This window comes from Aegilops tauschii, chromosome 1 (genome assembly GCF_002575655.3).
Source record: "Aegilops tauschii subsp. strangulata cultivar AL8/78 chromosome 1, Aet v6.0, whole genome shotgun sequence".
Taxonomy (NCBI): domain Eukaryota; kingdom Viridiplantae; phylum Streptophyta; class Magnoliopsida; order Poales; family Poaceae; genus Aegilops; species Aegilops tauschii.
This window is the reverse complement of record NC_053035.3, coordinates 120,723,770-120,746,608: the sequence shown is the minus strand read 5'-3', so window position 1 is coordinate 120,746,608 and position 22,839 is coordinate 120,723,770. Positions and strand designations below refer to the sequence as shown.

The window sequence follows — 22,839 nt, the reverse complement described above, 5'->3', positions numbered from 1 at the left end:
TTAATTATTTTATTTTTATTTATTTTACTGCTGCTATTTTTATTTATTTTACTGCTGCTATTTTTATTTAATTTATTAAGGTTTATTTATTTTAGTTACTATAGTTTATTTTATTAAGGTTTATTTATTTTATTAAGGTTTATTTATTTTATTTACTATAAAAAATGAACATAGATACGCCTATAGAGAAAATTCAACCTAAATTCATAATAAATTTCTATGAAATTCAAAGAAATTTACCGTGAATTTAGGTCAAATTCTCTGTATAAGGGCATCTATTTTCATTTTGAGAGGAGCTCAACAAGGCAGAGAGGGACGGGCTTATAAACTGGTGTGAGCGCCCTTCGGTTGGCGAGGTGGGACTAAACACTGGCCGCAACTAGGACCAGCCCTTTAGTCCCGGTTTGTGGTATGAACCGGGACTAAAGGGTGGTGGGCCAGGAGCGTGGCCCATTGGTCCCGATTTGTCCCACCAACCGGGTCCAAAGGGGCCGGACGAACCGGGACCAATGCCCCCACGAGGCCCGGCAGGCCCCTGGCCGCACGAACCGGGACCAATGCTCGCATTAGTCCCGGTTCGTGATTGAACCGGGACTAATGTGAATATTGCCCTGTGACCAAAGCCCAGTTTTCTACTAGTGTAAGTTCTTCGAGATACATGCAAAAATTTCTTTTTTTGCCTTTTCTTTTTTCTTTCTTAAATATTATGTCACTTGACTGAGATTTGGTTAAGTCTCAATGATTAAGACCTACCCACACTTGTATTAGACACAACTTCATCCTTTTCATTATTCGCAAGCTCTGCGAGATGCTGAATCATGCCCACCAGGTCACTGTCCGAGGACCCGCCTTTTGCCATGGACTCCCTCGCCTTCGCTGCGAGCTCCATTGCCTTTGCCCGCACTGCCGCCCCGTCGTCCATCAGCTTGGCCACCGTCCTTACGACATCGTCTGCCCAAACCTGCACTGCCGGTGTCTCAGGGTCCAGGAATACGTGGGTCGACGGCACCTTCACACCGACACGGACACCAGCGCCAAGCACGTCGACGACTAACTTCTCGTTCAGGAACTGGTCAGCAAAGTGAGGCCAGGTCAGAAGCGGCACGCCATTGGAAAGAGACTCCAGCGTGGAGTTCCAGCCACAGTGCGTCAAGAAGCCGCCCACCGCCGGGTGCGACAGGATGGTCATCTGCGGTGCCCACCCACGGATGACCAGGCCGCGGCACTCCACCCGCGCGTCGAATCCGGCGTCCACGTCGTCGCCCTCCTTGGCCACCCAGACGAACGGCCTCTCCGACGCCTCCAGCCCGGCGGCGAGCTCGGCGACCTGCGGCGGCAACAAGCGGGCGATGCTGCCGAAGCTGACGTAGAGCACGGATCGTGGAGGCCTCGCGTCGAGCCAGGAGCTGATACGGCCCGCGTCCATGGCCGCGCGATCGCCTCTCCCGGCCGTCGTCTCGCTGTCGGAGTCTAGGAGGCAGAGTGGTCCGACCGCCCACACCTTTCGGTCGAGCGCCCCCGCGTAGCCCTCGACGAACGCGCCTTCGAAGGCCGCGCACGTGTTGACGACGAAGCCGTCGGCGGTGGCCTCGGCATCGAGCGTCTCGCGCCGTTGCGCCTCCAGCCCTGGCCACTGGAAGAACCCGAGCGACATCGCCTTGTTCACGACCGTGCGCACCGGGAAGTTGGGCACCTCGAACGGCTCGAACTCGCCGGAGGCGCGGTCGCGCACACCGTGCTTGGCCAGGTTATGCGCCGCGAGGAGGAAGAACGCGGACGGACCGTGGAACACGAACCGTGGGATGCCGAGCCGTCGAGCGATTTCCGCCGTCCACGGGTTGCAGGTGTCGGCGACCAGGCAGTCAGGCCGCCGCGGCAGCGCGCGGAGGTACGCCTCGAGCGGGCCCGCGAGCAGCCACATGGCGTCGTAGAAAAGCTTGATATGCGACAGGTCACCGACCATGTCGTGGCTCTCGCAGCCCTCTGGCAGGCCCGCCGCGGCCGACGGGAAGTCGAGCTCGGCGAAGTCGACGGCGAGCCCCGCGCGGCGGGCGTGCTCCAGGGCGGCTCTGTTGCGCGCGGCGTTGACGGGCGTCAGGACAACGGTGACGCGCGTGCCGCCGCGCCCGGCGATGAGCCGCGCCAGGTCCACCGTGGGGATCACGTGGCCCTGCGCAAGGAGCGGCACCAGCACGAAGTGTAGCGGCGGCGCCATGTCCATGTCCGTTGGGCTGCCGGCTGTGCCACAGCTGCTCAGCCAGGCATGTCATATATGTACCCGTCGGAGGTTAATGCCAAAGAAGCATCTCGAGGTGCAGTGCAGGCCTTGGCAAGAACCACAAGTGGACAAGTACCTCGGCGGCAAACGCGGAGAGCATTTCGTTGCGACGACGACGTGCATTAGCGCGCGGATGGGATTGGCCGCCAACTGGAGGAGCAGGAGGTAGCCACGGCTCGGTGCCGGGCTCTGGTGGACACCGGAAAGCACCGAAGTAGCTAGCGTTTGTGCCAGGCGTTATTCTGTGATGACGCATGCGTGGAGAGAAGCTTCTTTGGCCGTTTCAATCAGGATGCGAAGTGACCGGCACCACTCGCTTGTCGGTACTATTCCGCTGTTGAAAGGAGGAATAATGTGGTCTACATCTTGTGTCCTCGTTGTTTCTCGCTTCTACTTTCCCTGCTGGCACTTGTTTCACCATATATAGACTCAACAGGTGGATGACTAACCAAAACCCTAATCGTGTTCTCCACATTTGGCACGTTTGATTCCTATTAAACTCGAAGTTTACACACACGAAAAAACACGCGTTCCATTTACCCGCTAGTTTTCCCTGCCTGCACAACATGCATATGGAAGGAAAACCTCTGCACTGTGTTCAAAAATATGGAAGGAAAACCTGGTTAAACTTGTGTTCCCTTCCTAAATAAGCTCCACGTTGCTAAACTTCCCAACCGGCCATACTGGCCCACATGTCAATGAGCTATCGCCACGCGCTACCTACCCTGCCCCCTTTCACACCGCATGCAGATTGCCTGCCTGCCTGCATGCCAGCTTCCCGCTATGAATACCTTCCGCACCAGACCGATCGACGTACCACTGGGTGGCATTCCCAACACACAAACATGAACCACACCACCGACGCCGGGAGAAAGCTAGCAATGGCTGCACCGACCAACGGGGGCAGCGGCTGGACGCTGCTCCGCCCGCTCTGCCAAGGCGCGTCCGGAGCTGCTGTATCTCTCGCGGAAGACGCGGCCTCTGGGGAGCTCTTCGTCGTGAAGTCGGCGGCTGCCGGGGATGCCGCGCAGCTGCGTCGCGAATGGGGCATCATGTCCGGCCTATCCTCCCCGCACGTCGTCAAGTGCCTAGGGTTCCGCTCGATCGGGGCGCTGGATCACCTGCTGCTGGAGTTCGCGCCCGGCGGATCACTCGCCGACGTGGCGGCGGCGGCAAGGGACGACGGAGGTTGTCACCAGCGGCGCGGGCTCGAGGAAGGCGCCGTAAGGGCTTACGCGGCGGACGTGCTGAGGGGGCTGGATTACCTCCACGAGAAGCTCATGGTGCACGGGGACGTCAAGGGAAGGAACGTGGTGGTCGGCGCCGACGGGCGGGCCAAGCTCGCCGACTTTGGCTGCGCGAGGGCGGTGGGTGATACAAAGCGGCCGTTCGGCGGCACGCCGAGGTTCATGGCACCCGAGGTGGCGCGCGGGGAGGAGCAGGGTCCCCCGGCGGACGTGTGGGCGCTGGGGTGCACCGTCCTCGAGATGGCCACGGGCGGTCGCGTCCCGTGGGGAGACGCGGATGATAACGTGCTCGCCGTGCTGCACCGAATCGGGTTCACCGACGCCCTACCGGAGGTGCCACAGTGGCTCTCGCCGGAGGCTAAGGACTTCCTGGGCCGGTGCTTGCGGAGGCGCGCCTCTGACCGTGCCACGGCGGCGCAGCTCCTAGAGCACCCATTCGTGGCACTGGCAACGCCAATCAAGAAAGAGGAGGAAGCGGTGAAGAAGCGTACATGGGAGTCTCCGACGAGCACGCTGGACGCGGCACTTTGGGAGTCAGACTTTGAGCCCGACGACGACGATGACGACGTGGAGGGCATGTCGTCGAATAGCCCGGTCGGCAGGATCAGGGAATTGGCGTGCACCGGCCTGCCGTTGCCCGACTGGGAGCACGAACAAGGCTGGATCGAAGTCTGCAGCTGTTAATTGATGGATTTTAGCGTGTTCAGTCAAATAAGGACTCGAAACGGAGGCTGGATCGGCGATCGTCGCGAAATGTCGGCCGATGATGTCGTTAGGCAGTCCTCGAGATTTTGTAGTACAGAGCAGCAGCAGCAGCAGCCGAGCTCTTCAGTGATACTGTACAAGGCAGGGTGTGTGAAGCGTAGGGTCAGTAGCTATAGGAGTGATGCGTAGTGATCTCAGAACGCATGCATTCTCCTAGAGCTGTTCAATGGCGCCCCCAGCTTTGATATAATTGTGAAGAATGTTTTTTAAGTAGAAGGCTTAGATTGAGAGGAAAATAGTTGTTGTCTCCCTCAGATTTTCATGATTTTCTCATGGATCTTTTGCCTACCTCCGCCGCGAAGTTGCAACCAGGATAAACTAGGCCACTGATAGGCGCCGGTGCGCCGGCCAAAATTGCGGCCGGTCGCATCGCGCACATACGATTTGACTATTTTAATCCCGTCTGATTGAAGTGGTGAGATAAAAAGTTGTTCGGGTAGTTTCTTTCTTTGCTCATGTACGCACGTCGTGGCGCTTGTCCCACGTGCATCAACGCCATGCCGTGCATACTGCATGTTGTTGCGTGCGTGGAGCCCACCCCAACGATGCTACACTTCTCACTACTATCTACACAGGGAGTCTGTAGTTGTTTTTAGAGTGTATCATCTATGTCGGCAAAACTTCATAACAAAACCTACAAATCACAAAAAAAATTATATATAGCATTGTAGCATAAACCAAAAAACCGAAACCATGAAAGCAAAAATGGTGTATGTTTCCAGCATATTCCCCATATTTCTACAACTGAAAAAGTGTTGAACATGTGTACATATACGTAGGTCTGGGTTCTGTATGCAGTACCTGTAGTATCTGTCTCTCTCTGTATGTACGTGTATCTAAGAAGACAAGATACGGTCGCACCCCTTGTACCTATATATATGTACCTAGTGCACGATCAATCAATTATCGATGCACCAAATCATTCTCCATATGGTATCTATCGCAAGTCGATCTTCCAGCTTCCGCTAACCCTAGCCGCTGCCTCGGGCCGCCGCCGTCGCCGCGACCTCCCGCCGCCGCCGCCGCCCCAAGCCGCCGCCACCACCCTTCCTCCCCGCGCGCCACCTCCCCACCGCGCGTGTAACGCCCACGATGCGGCTATATCTCCCACGTGTCGAGGCACGACTTAGAGGCATAACCGCATAGTGGTTTTGTCGCAAGAAGGGTCATCTTCACACAATCCCATGTAATGAACAAGAATGGGATAAAGAGTTGGCTTACAATCGCCACTTCACACAATACATAAATATAATTCATACATCATCCAAAATACACACATAGACCGACTACGGTCAAGATCCAAATGAAAATAAGATAACCCCAAATGCTAGATCCCCGATCGTCCCAACTGGGCTCCACTACTGATCATCAGGAAAAGACACATAGTAACGACCACGTTCCTCATCGAACTCCCGAGATCGATCCCATCATCTGCACTGGCATCGTCGGCACCTGCAACTGTTTTGGTAGAATCTGTGAGTCACGAGGATTCAGCAATCTCACACCCGCGAGATCAAGACTATTTAAGCTTATAGGAAAGGATAGTGTAATGCGGTGGAGCTGCATCAGGCAATAAGCATATATGGTGGCTAACATGCGCAAAAGAGAGCGAGAAGAGAAGCAATGGAGCGGACGTCATCTAGCAATGACCAAGAAGTGATCCTGAACTCCTACTTACGTCATTCATAACTCAAACCGTGTTCACTTCCCGCGCTCCGCCGAGAAGAGACCATCACGGCTACGCACACAGTTGATGTATTTTAACTGGGTCAAGTGACAAGTTCTCTACAACCGGACATTAACAAATTCCCATCTGCCTCATAACCGCGGGCACGGCTTTCGAAAGATAATACCCTGCAGGGGTGTCCCAACTTAGCCCATCATAAGCTCTCACGGTCAACGAAGGATAAACCTTCTCCCGGAAAGACCCGACCAGTCTCGGAATCCCGGTTTACAAGACATTTCAACAATGGTAAAACAAGACCAGCTAAGCCGCCCGAATGTGCCGACAAATCCCGATAGGAGCTGCACATATCTCGTTCTCAGGGCACACCGGATGGGCAAGACGTCGGGTTGGCATAGACCCTGGTTGCCCAGGGGGCGCCGGACATCGCCCAGTTTGGGCCAAAACTCGAAGGAGCACTGGTCCGGGGGTTTAAAATAAAAATGACCCTCGGGCTCTAGAAAACCCGGGGAAAAGGCTTAGGTGGCAAATGGTAAAACCAAGGTTGGGCCTTGCTGGAGGAGTTTTATTCAAGGCGAACTTTCAAGGGGGTCCCATAAATCACCCGACCGCGTAAGGAACGCAAACTCAAGGAACATAATACCGATATGACAGAAACTAGGGCGGCAAGAGTGGAACAAAACACCAGGCATAAGGCCGAGCCTTCCACCCTTTATCAAATATATAGATGCATTAATTAAATAAGAGATATTGTGATATCCCAACATATCCATGTTCCGACATGGAACAAACTTCAACTTCACCTGCAACTAGCAACGCTATAAGAAGGGCTGAGCAAAAGCGATAACATAGCCAAACAACGGTTTGCTAGGAAAGGATGGTTAGAGGCTGACATGGCAAAATGGGAGACATGATATAGCAAGTGATAGGTAGCGTAGCATGGCAATAGATCGAACAACTAGCAAAGCAAAGATAGAAGTGATTTCGAGGGGTGGTCATCTTGCCTGCAAGGTTCTCAGAGTTGTCGAAAGCTTGATCCTCGTAAGCGTACTCAACAGGTTCCTCGTTCACGAACTCGTCTCCCGGCTCTACCCAAGACATGAACACAAGCAACGGAACCACAATCAATCACGAGAAATGCACAAGCAACATGATGCAACACATGTATGATATGCGAGATATGATATGCGATGCATATGCGTGCTCTGAAAGAAAAAATGATGAACAAGGCAGTAACTTGGCAAACCAAACATGCCACTGAAAAGATGAGATGATTTCGGTTGAAATCGATATAAAGATCACCGGAAACGGATTCACGGTTTGCAAATGGCAAGCAAAACAAAAATGACACGAATCTGTGATTAACAGCATGATAGCACTTAGAATGCAACAAGCAACACTGCTACAGCACTCCAACATAGAAAAAAAGAATATGACAGAAATCTACAGGAGATGCTTGACAAAAGATGAACACTGAGCTACGGCTAGTTCACAACATATCAAGATCAAACAAGCATGGCAAAAGTGCAAAAGATAACAGGTTCACAGACTTTGTGAAATTACTGGACATGGCAGAAAACAACATCAGGTAGCAATGTTCAGAGCATGCAATAAACATGCTACAGGAACTTAATATAGAAAAACAAGGCATGGAAGTGTTCTACTAAATGCATATGACAAAAGTCCCTTACTGACCATAAGCCAAAAAGGACCAGAAGATATGATGGCAAGCATGTAAACATAACAAGTTTCGTTAACAAGTTTCAGACTTCGCAGAAAAAGAGCATGGCAGAAATAATAATATGAAGGCCTCTTTGTGAGCTTGATGCACTCACTAAAGAGCAATGCATGACAAAACAAGCATACCTACAGCAAGATGACATGTTTATGAAGCTATCCATCGCAAGAACAAAAGCATAGCATGTATGGATCAACTACAACAAGCTTGGCAAAATAGCATATCACGTGAAGAATCTGCCAGAAATATTTTATAGCAAAAGTAGAGCAAGATTGCGTCATGCTATGGCACTCCATAATTGCAAACAAGGGAAGGAATGGATCAATTACAATAATATCTACAAAACATCCTTACTGAACATCTCCAAAATATGCATGGATCTCTCTGTAGCATCAAGTTTACATGGCAACAAAATAACAGCAGACAAGGACTTAGAGAAATCACCAAGTCCCTGAAATCAGAAACATTACAGGGCCTAGTTTGCATGCTTGTGCTAGCCACCACAGAGATCACAAAAATACATGGCATACACCACTTGGAAGATGGCATGGAATACAACAAAACACATGTAGAGCTCATGCTCATAAGATGCACAGATTAAATGATACAAAAATGACAAATCTCCAAGTTCTGCTAAGAACCAGCAGATAACAGCGACTAGCACTCTTGCAACAGAGATTTGGGCATCAAGATGGCCTCTAATGAACATGGTAAAATTAAACAAAATGTAGAGCATCACGAGGCGAACAATTTGACATATTACACGCGTGAAACGGAGCTATATGCAGAGAGTTACGATGCTATGAACAGGTGCACTTGCTGTAACAGAAAAAGACTTGGAAGATTCTCGGGCTTCGGGAAAGTCAAACGTACGTTCTTCCAGATCCGATCCAGATCGAGGCCGGGGTCCCGAGCGGCGGCGCGGGCGGCCTTCACCGGAGAGAGGAGGGAGAGGCCGGAGGGGCGGCGTCGGCCGGGGGCGGCGGGGCCGCGCCGGCGACGGGTGGTCGGGCGGCGACCGGAGTGCGGCGGCGGAGCTTCGCGCGGGCGCCGGGCCAGCGATGGCGGCGGCGGCGGGGAGGCGGCGGGTCGGCGGCGGCGGGGAGGCCGCGGCGGCGCGAGGAGGAGGGCGCCGGCTCGGGCTCGCGGGCCGCGAGGGCTCCCCGCGGGCCGCGAGGGCTCCCCGCGGGCCGGCGGCGACGGCGACACGTGGCGGCGGCGGAGGAGACGGACGTGTCCGGCCGACGGCGGACGCGTCCGGCGGCGCGGAGGGAAGTTTGTCTAGGGTTAGACTGCGAACGTAATTTCGGGAGAGAAGCATATAAATAGGTAGAGGGAGCTAGGAGGCTCCAAATGAGGTGCGGTTTTCATCCACACGATCGTGATCGAACGACCTACAGCATGGAAGAGAGTTTGGTGGGTTTTGGGCTGGTTTTTAGGGGGTTTTTCTGGAACACACAAATGGACTTTGCGGATGCCCGGTTAACTTTTGGAGTACCAAACGACCTCCAAATGGAACGAAACTTGACCGGTGGTCTACCGGTGGTATACCAAGGCCACTTGACAAGCCTCGGTCCATTCCGAGAAAGTTTGACACCCGCTCACGAAAGAAAACAAGAGGGGTGCAACGGAGGAGATAGGAGCGCCGGATTGCAAAACGAACAACGGGGAAAATGCTCGGATGCATGAGACGAACACGTATGCAAATGCAATGCACATGATGACATGATATGAAATGCATGACATGAACAAAATACAAAACGAAAAACAAAACCCGACCACGGAGAGAATATCATAACACATAGCCAAAAATGGCAAGAGTTGGAGTTACAAATATGGAAAGTTACATGCGGGGTGTTACAGCGCGCCCTCCCCTCCACGCCGCGCCACCCCTTCCTGCCGCCGCGCCGCCTCTCCTCCGCCGCGCCGCGGCCTCCCTCCCGACGATCTCCTCGCCATGTCATCCAACGCCTCCACCTACTCCAACCCCTTCGTCGTCGACCCTGCCGAGATCCGCGACATCAACGTCCATGCACGCGTCCCCGTGATCCTCGACGCCTCCAACTCCACGTACTTCGCGTGGAAGACGTACTTCATGCTGCTCTTTCGCGAGAACAATCTCATGGATCACGTGGATGGCACCGTGGACTCCCGCGCAATGGTGGACGACGCCGAGTGGACCACGATCGACGCCACGATCATCCAATGGTTCTTCACCACCATCTCCAAGGACTTGTTCCACACGGTCGTGAGCGCCGGCAACGACGCCCGCGCCATGTGGGTCAAGATAAACGGCCTCTTCGCCGACAAGCTTCAGCGCCGCGTTTTTTTTGCAGCAGGAATTTTTTGACTGTCACCAGGATGAACAGTCCATTGATGACTACTGCCGCCGCCTGAAGACGTTGGCGGATGAGCTCCGTGACATTGGAGCCAAGGTGGACGACGACCTCCTCCTCAGCACGCTCACCGCCGACCTCAACGAGGACTTCGGCAACGCCGCCTCTAACCTCACCTTGATGCCGGAGCCCTCCTTCCCCAAGTTTGTGGCATACTTGAGGTTGGAGGAGCACCGGATGAAGGGGGTCAATAAGCGTGTGCAGCACCACGCCCTCGCCGCCGACACCTCCCGCGGCGCCCCTCCACCGACCGCCCCACCCGCGACGCGCCAGCAGCCCCCGCCACCAGCGCCTCTGGGGTACTTCCCCCTCCCACCCGCGCCTCCCGCCCCTCCCGCTGCCCCCCAGCAGCCGGGTGGCGGGCGCCGCAGCAACCGCCGCGGGGGCGGCCGCAAGCAGTAACAGGCGCCGGGGGGGCCCTCGTCAGCAGCAGCAGCATGTGACTCCCCCATGGACGTACGGCACCAACCCGTGGACCGGCGTCGTCCACGCGTACTCCATGCCGATCCCTCGGGCTCCGGCTCCGGGCATCCTTGGGCACCGCCCGGCGGGTCACCAGGCCCTCTTCGCCGCGCAAAACGCCGCTCCCTACAGTGGCTATGGTGCCACCCCCCCCGCCGGTGCCCGCCTACGGGTCCGCGCCGGCCTATGGCGCTGCCGCCGCTCCGGCCTACGGAGGGTTCTACCCTCCTCAGGTGCCGTCACCGTGGGACCCGGCCTTGCTCGCTACACTGCACTCCGCCCCGTCACCGAGCTCCTATGGTGGCGATGGTGACTGGTACATGGACTCGGGCGCCACTGCTCACATGACTGCTCATCCCGGTAACCTCACATCTGCCACTCCCGTTCATACTCCCACCCGTATCACTGTTGGTAACGGTTCCTCCCTACCCATTACTCACATCGGTCATATGTCTTTTCCTTCTACTTCCACTCCTGTGCATATGTCTAATGTGCTTGTGTCTCCTGACTTAGTCACTAATCTTGTTTCCGTTCGTCGCCTTGCTCGTGAGAATCCTATAACTGTTGAATTTGACGATATCGGTTTTTCTGTGAAGGATGCCCGTACACGGACGGTGCTCCACCGATGTGATAGCCCGGTCGAGCTTTATCCAGTGCGTCCCTCCGGCGCCACCACCACCCGTCGCCCCACCGCCTTCGCCGCCAGTGTCGATCTTTGGCATGCCCATCTCGGTCATCCCAACTCCACCGTTATGCGTCAGATTCTTCAGAGTTTTTCCTTCTCATGTAATAAGGTCGACGACCACACTTGTGAGGCTTGCCATCTTGGTAAGCACGTTCGTCTTCCCTTTAGCGAGTCTACAAACATTTCCACCTTTCCGTTTCAGTTATTGCATAGTGATGTTTGGACGTCCCCGGTTGCTAGCAACACGGGCTATTTATACTATCTGGTGATATTGGATGATTTTTCTCATTATGTGTGGACCTTCCCTCTCCGTCGCAAGTCCGATGCTCTTGCCACACTCACCGCTTTTTATTCATATGTCACCACACAGTTCGGTCGTCCTATTCTCGCCTTGCAAACTGACAACGGCAAGGAGTTTGACAGCGTCGCCGTCCGCAATTTACTTGCGTCCCACGGCACCATCTTTCGCCTCACCTGCCCCTACACATCTCAGCAGAATGGTCACGCCGAGCGCGTCCTTCACACGCTTAATGACTGTATCCGCACGTTGCTCTTCCACTCCTACGTGCCTGCTCTGTTCTGGCCGGACGCACTCGCGACCGCCAGCCTCCTCATTAACATTTGCCCCTGTCGTTCCCGCTGGAACTACACCCCTCACCACTCCTCTTCGGTGCGGTTCCATCTTATGATGGTCTTCGCATTTTCGGGTGTCTCTGTTATCCTTGCACCGCGTCCACTGCTCCTCACAATCTCGCGCCCCGATCACTCCCTTGCATCTTCCTTGGCTATCCTCCCAACACCAAAGGTTACCGGTGCTATGATCCAGTCTCCCACCGCGTTTTCACTTCGCGGCATGTGTACTTTGATGAGCTCGTGTTCCCGTTTCAGCAGGTACCGTCACCTTCGGAGTCTCCTGCGGCGCGGTTCGTCCCTGCCTCCACCTCTGGCGGACCGCCCAGTCGCGCCCCGGGTTCGGCCCTGCCCGCGCTCCCCGCGCCGGCGGCCACTGGCGCAGCGGCCCCTGTAGCGGCCCTCGATGCAGCGGCCTCCTCGGCCGCCCCCGCCGCGGCCCCCGTCGCCGTGGCTTCCTCGGCGGCTCCCGTCGCCGCGGCCGCACCCCTCACCAGTGTGGTCACTCGGGCTCGGACTGGGACCCTGCGTCCCAGCACGCGCTACTCGTCGGACGAGTATGCATGCGCGGCTTCTACCTCGATGCCGTTCCCGCTCCCCACCTCCGCTCGCGCAGCCCTTCGGGATCTGAACTGGCTAGCTGCGATGCGTGAGGAGTTTGACGCCCTGCAGCGCAACCGTACGTGGCAGCTTGTCCCGCGGCCACCCCGTGCCAATGTCATCACTGGCAAGTGGGTCTTCCGCCACAAGACTCGCCCCGACGGTTCTCTCGAGCGCTACAAGGCGCGTTGGGTGGTGCGCGGCTTCCGCCAGTGTGCCGGTGTGGACTTCACCGACACCTTCGCCCCGGTTGTTAAATCGGGCACGATTCGCGCTGTTCTCCAGCTTGCTGTTTCTCGCGCTTGGCCTGTCCACCAGCTCGATGTGTCTAATGCTTTCTTGCATGGCCATCTCGACGAGCAGGTGTTCTGTCAACAGCCGACTGGTTTCGTCGACACCGACTATCCGGACCACGTGTGCTTGCTCTCCCGTTCTCTCTACGTGTTGAAGCAGGCACCTCGGGCCTGGTACCAGCGGATCGCGGCCTTCCTCCAGCAACAGGGGTTCCGGTCCACATGGTCCGATGCCTCCTGTTTGTCTACCACCAGGGCCCTGCCACCGCGTACCTCCTACTGTACGTCGACGACATCATCCTGACTGCGTCCTCGCCAGCGCTTCTTCAGAAGATCACAGCTCGCCTCGGTACAGAGTTCGCCCTCAAGGACTTGGGGGCTCTCCACTACTTTCTCGGCATCGAGGTAGTGCGCCGGGATACTGGCTTCTTCCTGCACCAGCAGAAGTACGCCTACGAGCTTCTGGAGTGAGCGGGCATGCTTAACTGCAAGCCTACTTCCACGCATGTCGATACGAAGGCTAAGGTGTCCGCCGTCGAGGGCTCTCCGGCGTCCGGCGCTCCCTTCTACCGCTCCATCGTTGGTGCGCTTCAGTACCTCACACTGACGCGTCCGGACATTCAGTATGCTGTCCAGCAGGTGTGCCTTCACATGCATGCTCCTCGTGACACCCATTGGGCTCTCGTGAAACGTATACTTCGGTACATACGTGGCACTACCGCCATGGGTCTCACCCTGACGGCCTCGCCAGACACCAGCCTTGTCGCCTACTCTGACACCGACTGGGCTGGGTGTCCCGACACTCTACGCTCCACTTCCGGCTACTGCGTCTACCTCGGGCCCTCCCTGATTTCGTGGTCGTCTAAACGACAACCCACGGTCTCACGATCGAGCGCCGAGGCCGAGTATCGGGCCGTGGCCAACGCCGTCGCGGAGTGTTCCTGGCTACGACAGCTACTCCAGGAGTTGCTATGTGAGGTCACCAAGGCGACGCTCGTCTACTGTGATAACGTCTCCGCAGTGCACCTCGCTACCAACCATGTCCATCACCGATGGACGAAGCACATTGAGCTCGACATCCACTTCGTTCGGGAGCACGTCGCACTTGGTCGTGTTCGTGTTCTCCATGTGCCCACCGATCAGCAGTTCGCCGATGTGATGACGAAGGGACTACCCACCTCGACTTTCGAGGGCTTTCGGTCCAGTCTTTGCGTCACCGGCGACGCTTCGACTGCGGGGGGTGTTGAACATGTGTACATGTACGTAGGTCTGGGTTCTGTATGCAGTACCTGTAGTATCTGTCTCCCTCTGTATGTACGTGTATCTTAGGAGACAAGATACCGGTCGCACCCCTTGTACCTATATATATGTGCCTAGTGCACGATCAATCAATTATCGATGCACCAAATCATTCTCCACAAAAAGCACTCATGTAGCATTCCATCAAGAAACAATAACAATTTCTTGGGAGTAGATTCCTAGCTTGTTTACAAACAATAATCACCAAATACTTTCAGAAAGTAACTTGGTTGAAGCACCCCCGGTGCGCCGCCGCCGCCGCCGCCCTTATTGTCGACGCTCGCTGCACGGGGTTGCACGAACGATAGTAGCCAGCCAACTCCATTTAATGGATGTAGCAAAAAACCTCGCCGGTCGTAGCAAAAAACAACGACGGTTGCAGCAAAAATCATCGCCGCCATCGTCCCGGCTCAAATCTTTGCCATGAATGGATGTAGCAAAACACCTCTACGGTAGTAACAAAAAACAATTACGGGCGCAACAAAAATCATCGTCGCCGCCGTCCCTGGTCGCATCTCCGCCATGAATGGATGTAGCAAAAACATCGCCGGTAGTAGCAAAAAACAATTATGGGTGCAACAAAAATCGCCGTCGCGGCCGTCCCGGGTTGCGTCACTGCCATGAATGAATGTAGCAAAAAAACTCGCCGGTAGTAGCAAAAAACAATTACGGGTGCAGCAAAAATCCTCGCCGCCGCCGTTCCTGGTCGCATCTCCGCCATGAATGGATGTAGCAAAACAACCTCGTCGGTAGTAGCAAAAAACAATTACGGGTCCAGCAAAAATCATCCTCGCTACCGTCTCATGTCGCATCTCCGCAATGAATTGATGTAGCAAATTTTCTCACCGATTGTAACAAAAACAGACAACGATTGCAGCAAAGGTTGTCTTCATCGTCGCGGTCGTAGCTCCGTCTTGAATGGATGTAGCAAAAAAAATCGCTGGTTCCAGCACGCCGGGACGCTGGTTCCAGCATGCGGCCGCCACGGTTGCAGCTTGTCGGACGATGCATCGGAGGATGAGAGAAAAAAAAACAGCCGTGATGGACCAAGGGCATGTGGTGGGCCGAGGAGGAAAATGCAACAACACAAACAATGAACCTGTAGACGTGTTAGCCATAGAATCGCTGGGCGATCGAGCGGTACGCAACCGACCGGACGAAGCTTCGGCCGGTCCGCCGGCACATAACGTTTCCCGATAAACTACTTACATTTGCAAGGAATTTTAGTTCCACTGTTCCACCTCAAGTCGATCAGTTGAAACGAAATGGATTCATCGGATGATTTTCATGTAGCTATGAATGAACTTCACAATCAGGAGAACAAAGAAAATGTGAGCTCCGAGAAGCGTAATTGAACAATGGACACATCATTCTTATTTGTGCAAGAAGTAAAGTATTTCTGGAAGCCGATGGACCATGGACCAAGCTATGCATGCTTCCATACTGTAGCACGAGCAATGCTACATCCACATAATGGTTTAGCGTAAGGTTACGAACTGATCTGACATGGGACTATTTGGTTGGATTAAAAAAGAGGATTAGGCCCACCCCACCTGAAAATAGGAAAGGGGGGCATATATAGATTAGATGGAAGTTTAGGTAGCAGCTACGTAGCCCTTCGTAAGTCTAGAATTTTCGCTGTAGCACTTCCCACAATTGGCTTGGCTAATAGAACTGTAGCACAACTTGCCCGTTGCTCGGTTTTGAAGCTGTAACGACCTATTGCATCATTTTGTGGGTCGCCTTCAAAGGCACATTCACGGAGGGCTACGCAGGCGCGCTCGGCTCGACCGAAAGGTGTGAGCAGTCCGACCATCCTGCCTTCTAAACTACAACATTGAGACGGCGGCCGGGAGAGGCCATCGCGCGGCCATGGACGCAAGCTGGATCATCTCTTGGCTCGATGCGAGGCCTCCAAGATATGTGCTCGCCTGCTTGTTACCATGGCAGATCATTGAGCTCACCATCGGCCTGGAGGCTCCGACCGGCCATTCATCTGGGTGACCAAGGAGGGGAGAAACCTTGACATTGGGTTCGACAGACGGGTGGGAGTCTCTCTCCAGCGGCTTGCCGATTTTGACATGGCCACAATTTTCTGGTTAGTTTAGATGCATGCTGGATAGTGGTTTTGGAGTGGAGTAGTAGCTATAGATGCAATTGGATAACGGTCTATAGATTTACGGACGTGACGCTCATATGCTAATTATGTCATGAGTATTCATACTCATATATAATGCAATTTAATCACTACCTAACTGTAATTTGTTCACTACAATGTTGCTTATCTTTTGAGAGAGATCACTAGATCCCAGTACATTTTCTTCCATAAAGTTTTTTAATCTAAATTCACACTTTTTACTTTTTCATTAATTTACACCCAATCTTTCCATTGTTGCGTTTAATTCCTTTTGTAACTAGTAATCTAGTGAGATTGACAAGCTCGCTACTTCCATTAGGGCCATAAAGAGGTTTGCGTTTGTGTGTGCAAATACTCATCATTTGTTAACTGTAATCGCTTAGTTTCGGTTGGTTTGATAAACCTTGAGGTAACTTAAGATAAATTGTTGGTTGCTACAAACCCTTGCACTTGGAGGCCCAACCACTTCCTAATAGAGAGGAAGAAATTGCCCACCCAGGATGAACCAGATAGTAGACAAAGATATGATTCCATCCTCCTTTGATGTATGGCACACAAGCATCTTAAAACTCAAATTTGAACATTATTTTAGACTAAATAAGACTATATGTCAACAACATAATACAATGACAGATGGTAATATATTTTCACGATTGAGATGCATAACGTAAGAAGACATGAAAGAGTGACACCACTCTTGCGGCCCCGTGCAGGCCTCAGCTTCATCTGATGATTGCGACTGATGCAGTTGCAGTGGCTGCCAACGACGGGGAAACATATATGAGGCGGCAAAATATGACCTCAAGGGAAGATCTTTCACTACATGAATCAGGCACTTTGTCGTCTGCCATGGCTGACGGCAAAGGCATGCCTGGCGGACAGCAAAGGCCTTTGCCGTCAGCCAGCAGACGGCACCACATCCAGCTGAAGGAACTACGGCAAAGGGCACATTGCCGTCTGCTGGCAAACAGCAAAGATGCAAAGGTATTTGCCGTCTGCCAGCAGACGACAAAGGGCATGGACGGCAGAGCTTAGGGTTAGGTTCGTTAAGGGGTTAACGGCGCGCCAGACGGCAAAGCAACCATATATGCCAGCCCAGTGCCCCCAGGTTGCACAGGTAGCTGCCACGTGGCAGCTTTGCCATCCTCTGGCAGACGACAATCCTCTTTCCCGTCTGCCAGCAGCCGGCAAAGTGCATGTAATTGTTGGGGAACGTAGCATGCAATTTCAAAAAAATTCCTACGATCACGCAAGATCTATCTAGGAGATGCATAGCAACGAGAGGGGGAGAGTGTGTCCACGTACCCTCGTAGAACGAAAGCGGCAGCGTTAGGTTAACGCGGTTGATGTAGTCGAACGTCTTCATGATCCAACCGATCTAGTACCGAACGTACGACACCTCTGAGTTCAGCACACGTTCAGCTTGATGACGTCCCTCGAACTCTTGATCCAGTAGAGGGTCGAGGGAGAGTTTCGTCAGCACGACGGCGTGGTGACGGTGATGGTGATGTGATCCGCGCAGGGCTTTGCCTAAGCACTACGACACTATGACCGGAGGAGTAAACTATGGAGGGGGCACCGCACACGGCTAAGAGAATAACTGTTGTGCTTTGGGGTGCCCCCTGCCCCGTATATAAAGGAGGGGAGGAGGAGGCCGGCCACCAAGGTGCGCGCCAAGGGGGGAAGTCCTGCTACCTCTTGAGCACTGCGTTGGTTTTCCCTTGAAGAGGAAAGGGTGATGCAGCAAAGTAGCGTAAGTATTTCCCTTAGTTTTTGAGAACCAAGGTATCAATCCAGTAGGAGACTACACGCAAGTCGCCTCGTACCTACACAAACAAATAAGAACCTTGCAACCAACGCAATAAAGGGGTTATCAATCCCTTCACGGCCACTTGCAAAAGTGAGATCTGATAGAGATAATAAGATAAATATTTTTGGTATTTTGATATAGATTGAAAAGTAAAGATTGCAAAGTAAAATAGATTGGAAACTTATATGATGGAAAATAGACCTGGGGGCCATAGGTTTCACTAGTGGCTTCTCTCAAGATAGCATAAGTATTACAGTGGGTGAACAAATTACTATCGAGCAATTGATAGAAAAGTGCTTAGTTATGAGAATATCTAGGCATGATCTTGTATATAGGCATCACGTCTGCGACAAGTAGACCGAAGCGATTCTGCATCTACTACTATTACTCCACACATCGACCGCTATCCAGCATGCATCTAGAGTATTAAGTTCATAAGAACAGAGTAACGCATTAGGCAAGATGACATGATGTAGAGGGATAAACTCAAGCAATATGATATAAACCCCATCTTTTTATCCTCGATGGCAACAATACAATACGTGCCTTGCTGCCCCTGCTGTCACTGGGAAAGGACACCGCAAGATTGAATCCAAAGCTAAGCACTTCTCCCATTGCAAGAAAGATCAATCTAGTAGGCCAAACCAAACTGATAATTCGAAGAGACTTGCAAAGATAACAAATCATACATAAAAGAATTCAGAGGAGATTCAAATATTGTTCATAGATAATCTTGATCATAAACCCATAATTCATCGGATCTCGACAAACACACCGCAAAAAGAATTACATCGAATAGATCTCTAAGAAGATCGAGGAGAATTTTGTATTGAGATCCAAAGAGAGAGAAGAAGCCATCTAGCTAATAACTATGGACCTGAAGGTCTGTGGTAAACTACTCACACATCATCGGAGAGGATATGGTGTTCATGTATGTCATGCCCAATATGCGATACTATCCTAAAGAGACTTGAAGGTCCCACCAAGGATAGAACCGCGTATTGACATGCTTTTGCAAGGTGGATATCATTACATCAACATTACATAATAGATGGGGATACATACAAGGCATACAAATGCCGCAAGAATACCTCAATACATCATAACATGAGAACACCCGGCTACGGATGAAACACAAATAAAAGCTCAAACGACATCCACCCTGCTAGCCCAGGCCGCCAACCAGGAACCTATGCCTCGAACGAAGAAGAAGCGGAACAAGAACTCCAAACAAATAAACATCGCTCTCGCGTCATGATTACCGTAGTACCTGTACCTGCAACTGTTGGTGTAGTAATCTGTGAGCCACGAGGACTCAGCAATCCCATTACCATGGGTATCAAGACTAGCAAAGCTTAAAGGGGTATGAAAGGGGTAAAGTGGTGAGGTTGCAGCAGCGACTAAGCAATGTATGGTGGCGAACTTACGAATACAAGAGTAAGATGAGAAACTACGCAAGCGGTCGCCAACTAGTAATGATCAAGAAGTGATCCTGAAACTACTTACGTTCAAACATAACCCAACCGTGTTCTCCTCCCGAACTTCCCAAAAAAAGACAATCACGGTTACGCACGCAGTTCTTTTATTTTAATTGAGTTTAAGTTTACCACAACCGGATATTAACAAATTCCCATCTGCCACATAACCGCGGGCACGACTTTCAAAAGTTTAAACCCTACAGGGGTGTCCCAACTTAGCCCATGACAAGCTCACGATCCGCGGAGACAATCCTCCAGCGCAGGACACCCGATCAGACTCGGAATCCCGGTGCACAAGACATTTCGACAATGGTAAAACAAAACCAGCAAGACCTCCCGGCGTGCCGACACCCTGATAGTAGCCGCGCGTATCTCGTCTCAGGCCACGGCCGGATGAACACTACGTACGGCAACCGATGACCCCGGAAGAAGGGGTCGGCACCGAAAGTGGCTCTAGGTTGGACCAACACTCCGAAGAGCACTAGCCCGGGGGGCTAAATAAAGATGACCCTCGGGAGGGCGACTCCCTAGGGAAAAGAAATAGGTGATAGGAAAATGTAAAACCAATGTTGGGCCTTGCTGGAAGAGTTTTATTCAAACGAACTGTCAAGAGGGTCCCATACCCCTCACCGTGTTAGGGATGCAAAATCAAGGAACATAACACCGGCATGATGGAAACTAGGGCGGCAAGAGTGGAACAAAACACCAGGCATAAGGCCGAGCCTTCCACCCTTTACCAAGTATATAGATGCATTAATTAAAATAAGATATATTGTGATATCCCAACAAAGTTCATGATATCCATGTCCTAATATGGAACAACCTGCAACTGCACCTGCAACTAGCAACGCTATAAGAGGGGCTGAGCAAAGCGGTAACATAGCCAAACAACGGTTTGCTAGGAAGGGTAAAAAAGGTTAGGGGCTATCATGGCAATTTGGGAGGCTTGATAAACAAGTGGTGGGTAGCGCGACATAGCGATAGCATCGAGACAACTAGCATAGCAATGATAGTAGTGGGATCCAAGGTGACGGTCATCTTGCCTGAAATCCCGCTCGGAAGAAGAATGAGTCCATGAAGAAGATGATCCCACGTAGTCGAACGAATCCTCACAATCGCAATGTTAACGGAACTATCGAGAAGAAGAAGCACTGGAAACAAGCAAACAACATGGTAAACAACCATCACATAAACATGGCATGATTCACAATCAAGTATGGTGCATGTCCAGTTTAAAGAGGCATGGCAAGGTAAAGTGCAACAAACAATACTACAAATTAAGTGGAGCTCAATATGCAACGAGTTGCATATTTGACGAAACACCACATTCAAGTTATTTAGTTTGCTCTCGATTAGGAACAAGACAAGATTAAATGTTGGTTAACATGGCAAGAGATGGAGCATAATAATGCTACCTATCTAGGCAAGTTTAAAAGAGGCCGGAACAACAAATAACAATTCCGGAAAATCCTCATATGCATATTTCGGATTTGGTACTGTTCTGCCCTATACACAATTTTAATGTTGTTAAACAGCAAAATAAAGTGCAGCAAGTTAATCTATGCATTTTTCTACCCCATTTACATATAAAGTTTATTTAAAACAATGCTACGGTTATTTAGATATGAATTAAACCATTTTAGCAAGTCATTTATGCAAATTAAATCAAACAGCAATTTGAACATTTTAAACATGGATGAAAACAGCAAATTATGAAACTAGATGAAATCTAAGCATGTCGCATATATAGTTTGGATGCATGCATATTTAGCTATGGACAATGAAAAACAGTGGCAATTATGTAAATAAGAATGCATTGGAAAATGCTAAAATACTCAGACTGGGGAAAATATACCCGAGTGAGCGCTGAGTGTGTGTGTGTGTGCGAGCAACAGTGCAGGAAAAACAGAGCAAAAATTGGGGCACTAGGATTCGAACCCAGGACCTCCTGGTGTGTGTGTTGCGTGCTGACCAGTCGGGCTGGCTGAGTGCTTGTGATTGGGAAGGTGCATAGCTCTAGTTGAAGAGGGCAAACGCCCGGTCTTAGATCCATGGACGCACAACAACTTGCAGGCGACGACGACGAGCAAAGCAACGGCTACAGGTGCAGCGGATCACCGGCGGGGGTGCGGAAATATGCCAGGGTGCGTGTGGTGGCGCAGCGGATGCGAGGGTGTGTGTGTGCAAGGGGCCGAGCAGAGGAGCTAACGAAGCTGCTACCATGGCGTTCATGGAGATCGAACTCTTGCTCGCGTGGATCAGGACCTAGAGGATGAAAACGAGTGCTAGGTAAAGGCCAGGAGGGTGAGGAGCTCACGGTGGGTAGGATGGTGGTGTCGATCATGCTCGGGGACGAACGGAGGCGACGAGGGAAGGCGCCGACCGGCGCTGTCCATGAAGTAGCAGGAAGCAAGGGAGAAGACGACGATGAACTTGGCGATGTAGTGGAGGTGACCTAGTGCGGGGAAGACGCCTGAACGGACGTAGTGGACGTCGAGGAAGAAGATGGACATGTCAGAGACGAGCTTGACGCCCTCCGGCTGGGAGCACGACGAGGGACGCTGGCGGGGTTTTCTCTTGGGTGCTTTGTTCTTGAAGAAGAAGAAGAACCAGAGGAAGCGGAGGCCTTGTGGCGGCGGGGAGAGGGGGAAGAGGGAAACCCTAGGGGGCGGGGCTGCGGCTTTATAGATGCACGGATGGACAGCTCGGCCACGGGGGCGCCGCGGTGGCCATGTGCTCTGAATTTACTGTGAGGAGGAAGAACAAGGGGAAGGAGAAAGGTGAAGGGGAGAGAGACCGACAGGTGGGGTCGCCTAGGTGATCCACGTAGGATTTACCAGCGAGAGGGAGAGAAGGGGCACGCTGGCGCTGGCTGGGCTCAAGGATGGGAGGAGGCCCAAGTGCAGCGCCCATGTACGGCCTGTTCCTGCTTTAAATACTTTCTGCAAGTAAACAATCCACATAATAGAAGAGGGAAATGGCCAGGGGTTTAGGGGATGAATTTGAAAGAAGTAACAATATTTTTGTACTTCTAGAATTATGCAGGATTAGAATAAATTGACTTCGCAATTTTTAGAGGTAGAAAAATAATCCAAGTTTGGATTAAATTCAAACTTGAGTCATTTTTGATCCCAACCAAATCAAACCCAAAACAACTGAAACTTGACAGAGAGGTTGCTGGCATGGTCTAAGATTTACAGAAAATAAGTGAACATTTACTGGAACGGGAAAATGCCACTTGCAATAAATGTGTGAGAATTGAAAGGAAGAAGCTAGTGATGGGGTGTTTCACTTGATGATGGTTTAGATGGAGGGGCAAGATGGAACAACAAAGAAG

The 22,839-nt window shown here is 52.1% G+C and overlaps 2 protein-coding genes across 2 annotated transcripts; one reads left to right on the top strand and one right to left on the bottom strand.

Moving 5' to 3' along the window:
- Positions 1-655: 655 nt before the first annotated feature.
- Positions 656-2,799, bottom strand: LOC109774634 (UDP-glycosyltransferase 73E1). The gene has a single exon (XM_020333379.4). It carries the CDS (start codon positions 2,219-2,221, stop codon positions 743-745), a length of 1,479 nt encoding a protein of 492 aa, XP_020188968.1. The 5' UTR covers positions 2,222-2,799; the 3' UTR covers positions 656-742.
- A 171-nt stretch (positions 2,800-2,970) lies between these two features.
- On the top strand, positions 2,971-4,209 carry LOC109774636 (mitogen-activated protein kinase kinase kinase 18-like). The gene has a single exon (XM_020333381.2). The coding sequence runs from the start codon at positions 2,971-2,973 to the stop codon at positions 4,207-4,209; it is 1,239 nt and encodes a 412-aa protein (XP_020188970.2).
- The last annotated feature ends 18,630 nt before the right edge of the window (positions 4,210-22,839 follow it).